General features: G+C 38.5%; 2 protein-coding genes across 2 annotated transcripts in view; both read left to right on the top strand.

Moving 5' to 3' along the window:
• The first annotated feature begins 200 nt into the window (after positions 1-200).
• LOC120853077 (40S ribosomal protein SA-like) lies at positions 201-1,153 on the top strand. The gene has a single exon (XM_040226708.1). The coding sequence runs from the start codon at positions 221-223 to the stop codon at positions 1,004-1,006; it is 786 nt and encodes a 261-aa protein (XP_040082642.1). The 5' UTR covers positions 201-220; the 3' UTR covers positions 1,007-1,153.
• Positions 1,154-4,432: 3,279 nt separating this feature from the next.
• The window catches only part of LOC120882053 (ephrin type-A receptor 6-like), a 22,935-nt gene continuing 14,954 nt past the window's right edge, over positions 4,433-12,413 (top strand). Inside the window, exon 1 of the mRNA XM_040265796.1 lies at positions 4,433-5,687. Within this exon, the coding sequence (XP_040121730.1) occupies positions 5,609-5,687 (79 nt within the window). The 5' untranslated portion in view covers positions 4,433-5,608. The remainder of the gene's footprint in view (positions 5,688-12,413) is intronic.

The following is a 12,413-nucleotide window of genomic DNA, read 5'->3' as shown; positions in this document are numbered from 1 at the left end:
AAGCTTTCACAATGTCTGGAGCCCTTCAGTTCAGTTCAGTCGCTCAGTAGTGTCCGACTCTTTGTGACCCCCTGAATCGCAGCACACCAGGGCTCCCTGTCATCACCATCTCCCGGAGTTCACTCAAACTCACGTCCATCGAGTTGGTGATGCCATCCAGCCATCTCATCCTCTGTCAGCCCCTTTTCCTCCTGCTCCCGGAGCCCTTGATGTCCTGCAAATGAAGGAGGAGGATGTCCTCAAATTCCTTACAGCAGGAACCCACTTAGGTGGCACCAACCTTGACTTCCAAATGGAACAGTACATCTACAAAAGGAAAAGTGATGGCATCTACATCATAAATCTGAAGAGGACCTGGGAGAAGCTTCTGTTGGTAGCTCGGGCCATTGTTGCCATTGAAAACCCGGCTGATGTCAGTGTCGGATCCTCCAGGAATACTGGCCAGCGAGCTGTGCTGAAGGTTGCTGCTCCCACTGGAGCCACTCCTATCGCTGGCCGCTTCACTACGGGAACCTTCACTAACCAGATCCAGGCCGCGTTCAGGGAGCCAAGGCTTCTAGCGGTTACCGATCCCAGGGCTGACTACCAACCCTTCACAGAAGCCTCTTACGTTAACCTGCCAACCATTGCTCTGTGTAACACAGACTCTCCTCTGTACCGCCGGGACATTGCCATCCCATTCAACGAGGAAGCTCACTCAGTGGGTCTGATGTGGATGCTCGCCCGGGAAGTTCTGCGCATGCGTGGCACCGTCTCCCGAGAACACCCGTGGGAGGTCATGCCGGACCTCTACTTCTACAGAGATCCTGAAGAGACTGAAAAGGAAGAGCAGGCAGCAGCTGAGAAGGGTGTGACCAAGGAGGAATTTCAGGGTGAAGGGACTGCTCCAGCTCCAGAGTTCACTGCTACTCAGCCTGAGGTAGCAGACTGGTCTGAAGGTGTGCAAGTGCCTTCCGCGCCTATTCAGCAGTTTCCCACTGAAGACGAGTGCTCAGCCTTGCACTGAAGACTGGTCTGCAGCTCCCACTGCTCAGGCCACTGAATGGGTAGGAACCACCACTGAGTGGTCGTAAGCTGTTCTTCCAAACACTTGTAGAAGTTCCACAAACTTCCACCAAAATGGAAATTTGGTTGATGGAAAATAAACTGTTTCTAAAATATATATATATATAGTAATTATATATTTATATGTTTTACATAGTCTATATTTATATATTTTACACATTATATATTTATATATTTTGCATTTTATAGATCCCTGCTACCAAATTACATCGTTTTTATTTTTTAGCATTCATGATACTTTGATCAGTAAGTAATTATCTCCATCCCCTCAGCACACTTCACCAAAATGAGTAAGAGAATATAGAAGTTTTATACTAACAAAGGCAAAGCAAGGGAGGAGAAAATACATCACATGAGAATGATCAACATGTCAACAAAATTGCAGAAAATGAAAATCAAACGGAGAAGTGATAGCTCGCTTAGCAATGGAACTTGTATGACTGCCTGTGGGGAGAGAAGCTACTTTCAATTTGTGCTGTTCTGTTGGGTATATACCAGTGAGTGGCATTGTCAGAAGAAATGTGTATGTTCCTCTGTAGTAGATACTATCAAATAATCCCCCCAAACGGTAGTGTCACTATAAACTAAAATATAGAATTACTGTATGTCTTCTTTATTCATTCTTCCATTGACAGAGACTGATTTTTTCCATATCTTGGCTATTGCGAATAATGCTGTAATAATGCTGTAGTGCAGGTAGCTTTTTCATATCCTCTTTTCATTTCCTTTTAATATATACCCAGAAATAAGATTGCTGGGTCACTTGGTAGGTCTATTTTTAATTTTCTGAAAAACAGCCATACTGTTTTCCATATTAGCTACACTAACTTGCATTCCCACCGACAGTACACAAGGGTTCCCTTTTCTCAGAGTCCTTACCATCAGGTATCTCTTTTCTTCTTGATAATTGCCATTCTAGCAGCTGTAAGACTCATGTCATTTTGGTTTTCATTTGCATTTCCCTGATGACTAGTTGTATTGAGCATCTTTTCCTGTACTTGTTGGCCACTTGTATTTCTTCTTTGAAGAAAGGTCTATTCAGGTCCTCTGCCTATTTTGTAACTGTACACTTTTGTTTTTGTTATTATTGAGTTATGTGAGCTGGTTATATACGTTAGGTATTATCAGTTTATCAGATATATTATTTTCAAATCTTTTGACCCATTCTATCAGTTGCCTGTTCATTATTTTTACCTGTTTCTTTTGCTGTGCTGAAGCTTTTTAGTTTGATAGAGTGCTACTTGCATTTGTTGCCGGTGCTTTTGCTATAATATTAAAAAAAAAATCATTGCCAAGACCAATATCAAGGTCTTCTCCTATGTTTTCTTCTAAAAGTTTTACAGTTTCAGGTCTTATTTTTTAGCTTCTAATCCATTTTGAGTTAATTATTGTGAGTAGTGTCTCAGTCAGTTCAATCGCTCAGTCCTGTCTGACTCTTTGCGACCCCATGAATCGCAGCACTCCCTGTCCATCACCAACTCCCGGAGTTTACCCAAACTCATGTCCATTGAGTTGGTGATGCCATCCAGCCATCTCATCCTTTGTCATCCCCTTCTCCTCCTGCCCCCAATCCCTCCCAGCATCAGAGTCTTTTCCAATGAGTCAACTCTTCAAAACAGGTGGCCAAAGTATTAGAGTTTCAGCTTCAGCATCAGTCCTTCCAATGAACACCCAGGTCTGATCTCCTTTAGGATGGACTGGTTGAATCTCCCTGCAGTCCAAGGGACTCTCAAGAGTCTTCTCCAACACCACATTTCAAAATTCTTCGGCACTCAGTTTTCTTCACAGTCCAACTCTCACATCCATACATGACCACTGGAAAAACCATAGCCTTGACTAGATGGACCTTAGTTGGCAAAGTAATGTCTCTGCTTTTTAATATGCTATCTAGGTTGGTCATAACTTTCCTTCCAAGGAGTAGTGTCTAGTCAGGTCCAATTTCACTTTTCTGTCTGTGGTTAACCAGTTTTCCTTACAGCATTTATTGAAGAGACTCTTCTTTCCCGATTGAGAATTCTTAGCTTCTTTGTCAAATATCAGTTATTTATCTGAGAGTTTATTTCTTGGCTCTCTATTCTGTTCCAGTGGTCTATGTATATATTTTTTATACTGACACTATACTGTTTCAATTTGTATAACTCAATAGTATAGTTAACTTCCCTGTTGGCTCAGACAGTAAAGCGTCTGCCTACAATGTGGGAGACCCGGGTTCAATGCCTGGGTCAGGAAGATCCTCTGGAGAAGCAAATGACAACCCACTCCAGTATTCTTGACTGGAAAATCCCATGGATGGAGGAGCCTGGTAGGCTATAATCCATGGGGTTGCAAAGAGCTGGACATGACTGAATGACTAAACTTTTCCATAGTATATTTTGAAATCAGGAAACACTGTGCCTTTAGCATTGTTATTCTTAGAACTATTTTGGCTATTTGGGGTCTTTTGTGGTTCTATGAATTTTAGAATTTGTTTTTAATATTTTTGTGAAGAATGCCATTGCAATTTTGATAGGGATTGCATTGAATCTATAGTTGGTTTGGGTAGTATTGACATTTTAGCGAATTATTGCAGTACAGAAATATGGGCTGTCTTTCTATGTGTTTGTGTTGTGTTCAGTTCCTTTTATCAAAATATTGTAATTTTCATTGTAAGGTCTTTCACTTAATTGGGTAAATTCATGTCATTTTATAGTTTTTCAGCTACTGTGAGTGAGACATTTATGTGCAGGTCATTAGAAAATTGATTAAACACACACACACACACACACACACAAAATGACAGAGACTTCCATGACAGTCCAGTGGTTAAGACTTTGCCTTCCAATGCAGAGGTTGTAAGTTTAGTCTTAGGTTAGGGAGCTCAGATCCCATATGCCTTGCAACCAAAAATGTAAAACAGAAGCAATATTGTAACAAATTCAATAAAGATTTTTAAAATAGTCCACATCAAAAAAATCTTTTTAAAAATGACAAACATGACATTGATATTGCTAATAAATACTGCTTGTAAGTTAATAAAATACGAGTAAGCAGCAGAATACAAACAAAGGATATAAAAGACAGTTCATAACCAAATGACCAATAAAAATATGAAAAAATGTGTAATATTAGTGCGATTTAGGAAGCTTCAATTGAAGTAACAATATTTAATTCCATGTGTTGTCAGAAGGTAAAGGAGTAACTAATATTAATGATAGGATTAGTAAGGGGGAAGATTAGGGTGCTCACTTACATTTTTTTGAGCTTTCGAAATATGTTTAGAAATGTAACATAGAAATAAGTGTTAAATAATACACATACCCTGGCCCAGAACTCCTACTCTTAGGAGCTGAAATGTAAGAATCAACATGGGGATGTTTACTGCAGCATAGTTTATAAAATATTTCTTTCAAGTATGAGATTGTTGATACAAATACTGCAGATATATTACAATGAATTACAGCCATTGACATGGAGAAATTTTCATGCTATAGTTGATAACTGATAAAAATAATCTAAAGTTTATAGATATTATCTCAGTATGGAAAAAATCAACAATATGAAATCCTTCTGTTCATACATATGTAAACATACACCTACACAACAGTGTATTGCCATTTTAGGAAAATAATATTTAAAGAAGAAAGAAGGAATAAAAGGTAGGAATAAGCAAAATTTCTAAATGACATTTAAAGTAAATATCCATACAAAAAAGCATATGTTATGTTATAACATGTTAGATGCATGTTATATTCAAAAGCATGAATGTTTTGAATATAGAAATAAATACCACAATGAATGTTTAACCTGAACATCTATATCTGAATAAATTCTCCTAAAAGAAAACACTAGAAACCACTGAATCAAATAATACTAAACTTTCCTTCTGCGGTATTGACATAATGTTGGGAAACATTCCTATTTTTGGTGCTTTGTTTTTCTTTGGAAATGAAATTTACTCTATAAATAGAGAAAAAGGAATTAATAGAGAAAGAAGGGATACATAAGAAAATAATTTAAAATTTCTGAAGATTTAGGTACTGATATCCCATTTTTAACAGAAATACAAACAAAACCTAAAACTACTGACTAAAAGATAAATAGAATGCTCATTCCACTTACAAAGTAACCTCATATTAGATATCAATGAATTAATTATTATTCATTCACTTATTTATGTTTTCAGGCATCTATAATAACTATATATTCAAAATATGCTAAGAATTGTGCATGTAAGAAGACTAAAGCCCATGTCTAGCTTGTGGCAGTTACAAAAAGTTGAGGTGATAATATGATCAGATAGTTGTAATATAATATGATTCCCCATTGTATAACAATTTTGAATAACTATTTCATTCATTAATTTTATCATGTATTGACTTTTCTGTGTATGTGTGAACTGAATTCCAAAGTGTATAATTTAAAACGTGTTGTACATGTGCAAATAAAATAATTCTAACAATAATCAAATTGTTTTCCTGTGTTCACAGCTTGCAGACCAGGATTCTATAAAGCATTTGCTGGCAACACAAAATGTTCTAAGTGTCCTCCACACAGTTTAACCTACATGGAAGCGACTTCTGTCTGTCAGTGTGAAAAGGGTTACTTTCGAGCTGAAAAAGACCCACCTTCCATGGCATGTACCAGTAAGTCTGTCCATTTTGCATTTGAAAATCCTATTTTCAATCCTTTTGGTCTCTTTATTCTAAATTTTAAAAAAAAGTGGATATACAAAATTCTGTGTCATCAATGTTGCTTGTCTTTGATAACAGTCAAGGAAAAGTTTCTCTTTCTTAAAATAATTATTTTTCAGCTGCTTACAGAGAATGTATGTTTTCCTCAAAAATCACATTGATTCCTGACATACAACCACCAGCCCTGGTTTGGAGGCCTGGCAGATTTTTCTTAGGCATAATTTGTCCTTAGGAAATTAAAGCAGCTAAAGGTTTTTTTGAGGATTTATAAGCAAAAGTTGTGTTATTTGCTTTAACTCTTGAACATTTAAAGGTGCATCACTTTAGGGCCATCAAGTTTGCTGTGTCGGGGGAGCTTCAGTATGGAACTTTGAATGTCACTGTGCTAATGTTATACAGGAAAGTTCAAGTTTTACTTGACATTTGTCTCTAAAGGAAGATATTTTTGAGTTTGTCCACATTTCACCTCTCACTTTCTCTCCTGTTGTTGATTTGAAACCAATAGAATATTAAATCTAAATGTGAAGGTCATTTTAATGGATGCCCCAAGAATTTTAAATTAGTAATATTCTCCTGTTATTAAAGTATCATAAATTATCTGTACACCTTAAAAATAAAAGTGAATATATTGATATTAATGCATTGCTAAGCTATGCAAAAGTAAAATGTCACCTCTTAGTTATAAAAGTCTTGTTAAATACATAAATAAAATATAGTTAAATTTTACCCTCCTTGATGAATTAGTGCCACAATGTTGATTATCTTATGTAATTTCACAGGGGCTGAAATGGATTAAAAATGCATAATGCCACATATTCCTCAGAGACAATGGATATGTTACATTTCTTTAAATGATGCAGTTTGTAGATTTGTGTACATTACTACAATCTTACAAAATATAGAATACACTTAAAAATAAAACACATTTATTAGTAGATATAATTTTTGCTTTCTGACTATAAACACTGAGTGACTACTTTCTTCAGAAAAATACAGCATGAGAAATTGTTAGCTAGATTATTTTTTCTAGGAACATATTCTAAGCTTATAAGCAGGAAAAGGGAAATTCTCAATATCACTTCTTACCTAATTGTGGAAATAGTTTTGAACAGGAAAATATTTCTACTACTGGTAAATATTTATATGTATGTATGTATGTATATGTAAGTGGTGGTGTTTCAAATGGTTACAGTTCTGCCAGGGAAGTATCCCTAAAAACCTACATCAGAAACTAAGTAGATGCCTAGGTGAGTGATAGAAGGGAATTTTCTCTTTTTATTTTCTTGAAAAAAGAAAGTGTTAGTTGCTCAGTTGTGTCCAACTCTGAGACCCTGTGGAGTGTAGTCTGCCAGGTTCCTCTGTCCATGGGACTTGTCAGGCAAGAATACAATCCCTTCTTCCAGACCCAGGGATCGAATCCATGTCTCCTGTATTGCAGGCAGATTCTTTACCATCTGAGCCATTAGGGAAGCTATTGCTGCTGCTGCTAAGTCACTTCAGTCATGTCCGACTCCGAGTGACCCCATAGACGGCAGCCCACCAGGCTCCCACATCCCTGGGATTCTCCAGGCAAGAACACTGGAGTGGGTTGCCATTTCCTTCTCCAGTGCATGAAAGTGAAAAGTGAAAGTGAAGTCACTCAGTCGTGTCCCACCCTCAGGACCCCATGGACTGCAGCCTTCCAGGCACCGCTGCCCATGGGATTTTCCAGGCAAGAGTACTGGAGTGGGGTGCCATTGAAGGCCATAAATAGATGGATTGACAAAGTGAAGGAATACATTGTTTCCCACCAGTATAACCCTTCAGTGAGGGGGCAGAGTAGGGAGTTGGGGAGGCTTAATTCTATGGAGTGAGACGATTAAGGAAATAAATATGGGATACAATAAGATCTACAAACCTCAGTCATTGTTGAATCTAATATGTATATTTACTAGCTTAACATTGTAAGTTTCTTGAATTTTTCTCTCTTTAAAAACTTTTTAAAAAATATTTCATGTTGTAAATTATGTTTACAATTATGTTAAACTGCTTTAGCTATATTAAGTGGAAGCATACTTTTGGTTATCATTGGGCAGAGCTTTGACAGGGAACAGCATGCTGTACTGCCATAGGGATTAAAACAGAAACTCAAACAAAGGTGAAAAGTTCTGTCAGCTCTCCCGAATTCGAGCCTCAGGAAACTCCCCTCTCAAGCCTTCTCTCTACTACTTTATTGCATATGTCTTTATCTTAATTTTAGCCCAAACTTACAATGGTGTACTAGTAAATTCATCATCTTTTACAGTCAAAGTATCTGAGTGTGAATCTTAGCTTTGGTACTGTAAGAAATATAAACTTGAAGTGGTCCATTTTCAAGACAAAGTAACTAGTTCTAAAGTAGAAAAACTTGGAAACATGACAAAGTTGAGGCCTGGACTCTTTAGATAAAGTTAGGGTTGGGGAGAGAGATCAGACTGGATCCTAAAGAGATAGGACTCCACCCATTGTCTGTGCCCTGTCTCTCAGTTCAGTTCAGTTCATTTGCTCAGTCATGTCTGACTCTTTGCGACCCCATGAATCGCAGCACGCCAGGCCTCCCTGTCCATCACCAACTCCTGGAGTTCACTCAAACTCAAGTCCATCAAGTCGGTGATGCCATCCCGCCATCTCATCCTTTGTCGTCCCCTTCTCCTCCCACCCCCAATCCCAGCATCAGAGTCTTTTCCAATAAGTCAACTCTTCGCATGAGGTGGCCAAAGTACTGGAGTTTCAGCTTTAGCATCATTCCTTCCAAAGAACACCCAGGACTGATCTCCTTTAGAATGGACTGATTGGATCTCCTTGCAGTCCAAGGGACTCTCAAGAGTCTTCTCCAACACCACAGTTCAAAAGCATCAATTCTTCTGCACTCAGCTTTCTTCACAGTCCAACTCTCACATCCATACATGACCACTGGAAAAACCGTAGCCTTGATTAGACGGACCTTTGCTGGCAAAGTAATGTCTCTGCTTTTGAATATGCTGTCTAGGTTAGTCATAACTTTCCTTGCAAGGAGTAAGTGCCTTTTAATTTCATGGCTGTAATCACCATCTGCAGTGATTTTGGAGCCCCCAAAAATAAAGCCTGACACTGTTTCCACTGTTTCCCCATCTATTTGCCATGAAGTAATGGGACTGGATGCCATGATCTTAGTTTTCTGAATGTTGAGCTTTAAGCCAACTTTTTCACTCTCTCTCTAAACTTGACTAATGACTTGCAGACTTGACACAGTTCAGTGGCACATGGAGGCTCCCTAAGAAATCAGAATGTTGGGTGAAGGGATACTAGCAAGAAAGCCTTTGTTGAAAAATGCTGGTGTAATTTGGGAAGGGAGAAAGAAGGGTCCCCTATAAGGAAATAATGAAACTTAGGCAAAGTCGGGGTAAATTGTTCGCTACAGAGTACACAGCCAATGAGGAACTGGGTGAGGGGAGGGTGGAAACCTGTGAGTTAGGGAATAAATTCCTTATTGTAATTGCTCTGGGTGTGCCTACCCACCAGACACCGGATCTTTCAAGACCTTAGTTAAAAACTCTCGCTTTCGATGTACTTCGTGTCTACAAGTCCATCCATTGGTTTTGGGCTGGTGAACATGTTTCTTACAGGTACTTACTAGCTATATAGGTTTGGGCAAATTATTTAACCTTTTAACTGCTGTTGCACCATTCTTAGTGATAACAATGCCTACCTCATTCTGTTGTTATTTATAATGATTAAATAAGTTATTATTTGAAAAGTGCTAAGAATAATGCCTGGGCTTTCCTGGTGTCTGTGTGGTGAAGAATCCCACTGCCAGTGTAGGAGACTTGCCAAAGATTGGAGTTCAATCCCTATGCCTAGCCCACAGCAGCTGCTACATAATAGTTTAATACAGAAAGCTGTTCTCATTTCATTTTGAAATCATTTTTGGTAAGTTGGTGTTCAAGCTATTAAATACTTTATGTTGGTAATATTATTCTGGGCTCACAACTTCTACCATCTGAATTCCTACAAATTGAAGAAATGTTCTGAATTTATAAGACTTTTACATAAAATATATTAAGTCCTCTAACTCTATGGATAGCTGGTATAAATAAAATATTTTTTTGAATTATGCTCTGGCTAGGTGAGAGACCCTAGCAATTATTATAATATATGAAGAAAAAGCAAAGATCATTAACTCCAAAGCATCATACTTCCTATGATTGAAAGATTGTTAGGGAAGAAAAATGAAAAGCCAAGGAAAAAGACAAGCCAAGAGGTCATGGAACAGTTAGATTTAAAAGGACCAGACTAACTGCACCAAGATGCAGGACTTTTGAGGCCAAGGGTCAAACAAGGGGCTAACCTTTCCATTTTTCACAAACTATAAAAAAATATAGTCAAATTCTAAGGGATTTTAGTAGCTGGAAGTGCACTTAACTTATAGATTGTATGTCTCTGAATTAGCTGTTCTTTAATCACCTTTATTCCAATAATATTATCTGAGAGTCAGAATTTATGTCAGGTAAACAATCACATCACTCTCTGCTGTTTTTGACTTAACATTTGAAACCATGCTTTCAGAGAATCTCCGAGATGTTGCGAGCGAAATGACACAAAGACAAGACACATGAGACACACAAGAGACAGACAATACACACTCCGGCCGGAGGAAGAGAACTGCGCAAACAATTTGCAGTTTATTATTATAAAGCCCCCTAGGTAGAATTCCAGACTGCATGAATAAGCCTTTTCAGCACTGCACAGGTGCATACATGTTATCATACAGCAAGGGGAGTGAAACCCCTGTTTACTGCAGAGTCTGTCCAGAGCCCTTTCTTTCTTCTTATCAAAAAAAAGGAATGTTCCCTCATTTGCAAGGGACCATTAAACTCAAGGCTGTGTCCAGACTCCTTGGCAGAACACCTCATTTGCAAGCGCGTTCAGCCCAAGCAGAAAGTCCCGTTTACAGGCACATCTCGCTTCCCTGTTGTGGCTACATTAACCCTTCATCGAGGCATTTAAGAGGAGGCTTTTTTTTTTTCTTTTAACTTGGTATCATGGGCAGGGAATTTTCAGTGTTTGAATTTAAAATACAATGGAGGACCAAAATATTTAAAATGAATAACCAGCACATTTGGGTAGCAAATTCCCTAGCGGTGGTGCTTTAGTCTCTACATTGTGTCTGACTCTTGTGACCCCATAGAATGTAGACTGCCAGGCTCATCTGTCCATGGGATTCTCCAGGCAAGAGTACTGGAGTGAGTTGCCATTTCCTTCTCCAGGGGATCTTTCCAACCCAGGAATCAAACCCATTCTTTACCAACTGAGCTTTGAGGAAAGCCCAAATTCCCTACTAGGGAAAGAATTCCTAGGTAGGTATTGCCTGTAATCATATGAGTGACAGGATTTTAAGGACCTGAAGAGATCTTTCCCTGCTTCTTAGCACTATCTTCAAAACAACAGCAACCCTTAAGTTTCTGGCACAACATAGCATGTGCTTTCACCCTTAAGAGTTTTATAATTTCTTTGGATTTTTGATCTTGATTGCAGCTTGTGCTTCTTCCAGCCCAGTGTTTCTCATGATGTACTCTGCATATAAGTTAAATAAGCAGATGACAATATACAGCCTTGATGTACTCCTTTTCCTATTTGGAACCAGTCTGTTTTTCCATGTCCAGTTCTCACTGTTGCTTCCTGATCTGCATACTGGTTCCTCAAGAGGCAGGTCAGGTTGTCTGGTATTCCCATCTCTTTCAGAATTCTCCACAGTTTATTGTGATCCACAGAGTCAAAGGCTTTGGCATAGTTAATAAAATTGAATTTGGCAAAGTCACTAGTTGTTTTTCTGGAACTCTCTTCCTTTCTCAATGAGCCAGTGGATGTTGGCAATTTGATCTCTCATTCCTCTGCCTTTTCTAAAACCAGCTTGAACATCTGGAAGTTCAGGGTTCACATGTTGCTGAAGCCTGGCTTGGAGAATTTTGAGCATTACTTTACTAGCATGTGAGATGAGTGCAGTTGTGTGGTAGTTTGAGCATTCTTTAGCATTGCCTTTCTTTGGGAATAGAATGAAAGCTGACCTTTTCCAGTCCTGTGGCCACTGCTGAGTTTTCCAAATTTGCAAAAAAGCAAAATGACTATCTGAGGAGCACTTACAAATAGCTGTGAAAAGAAGAGAAGAAAAAGGGAAAGGAGAAAAGGGAAGATATTCCCATTTCAATGCAGGGTTCCTAAGAATAGCAAGGAAATGTAAGAAAACCTTCCTCAGCGATCAATGAAAAGAAATAGAGGAAAACAGTAAAATAGGAAAGACTAGAGATCTCTTCAAGAAAATTAGAGATACCAAGGGAACATTTCATGCAAAGATGGGTTCGATAAAGGACAGAAATGGTATGGACCTAACAGAAGCAGAAGATATTAAGAAGAGGTGGCAAGAATACACAGAAGAACTGTACAAAAAAGAGCTTCACGACCGAGATAATCACAATGGTGTGATCACTCACCTAGAGCCAGACATCCTGGAATGTGAAGTCAAGTGGGCCTTAGGAAGCATCACTAGGAAAAAAGCTAGTGGAGGTGATGGAATTCCAGTTGAGCTATTTCAAATCCTGAATGATTTCTGCCATACAGCAAAGCAGATCAGCCATAAGTGTGTGTGTGTGTGTGTGTGTGTGTGTGTGTGTGTGTGTGTGTGTG

The sequence above is a fragment of the Oryx dammah genome, unplaced genomic scaffold, assembly GCF_014754425.2.
Source record: "Oryx dammah isolate SB20612 unplaced genomic scaffold, SCBI_Odam_1.1 HiC_scaffold_2, whole genome shotgun sequence".
Lineage (NCBI taxonomy): Eukaryota > Metazoa > Chordata > Mammalia > Artiodactyla > Bovidae > Oryx > Oryx dammah.
The sequence above is the reverse complement of the archived record's forward strand: the minus strand, read 5'-3'. Positions and strand labels throughout refer to the sequence as shown.

Excerpts from the sequence above, each read along its gene's own strand:
- LOC120853077 (XM_040226708.1), top strand. The coding sequence starts at position 221 with ATGAAGGAGGAGGATGTCCTCAAATTCCTTACAGCAGGAACCCACTTA.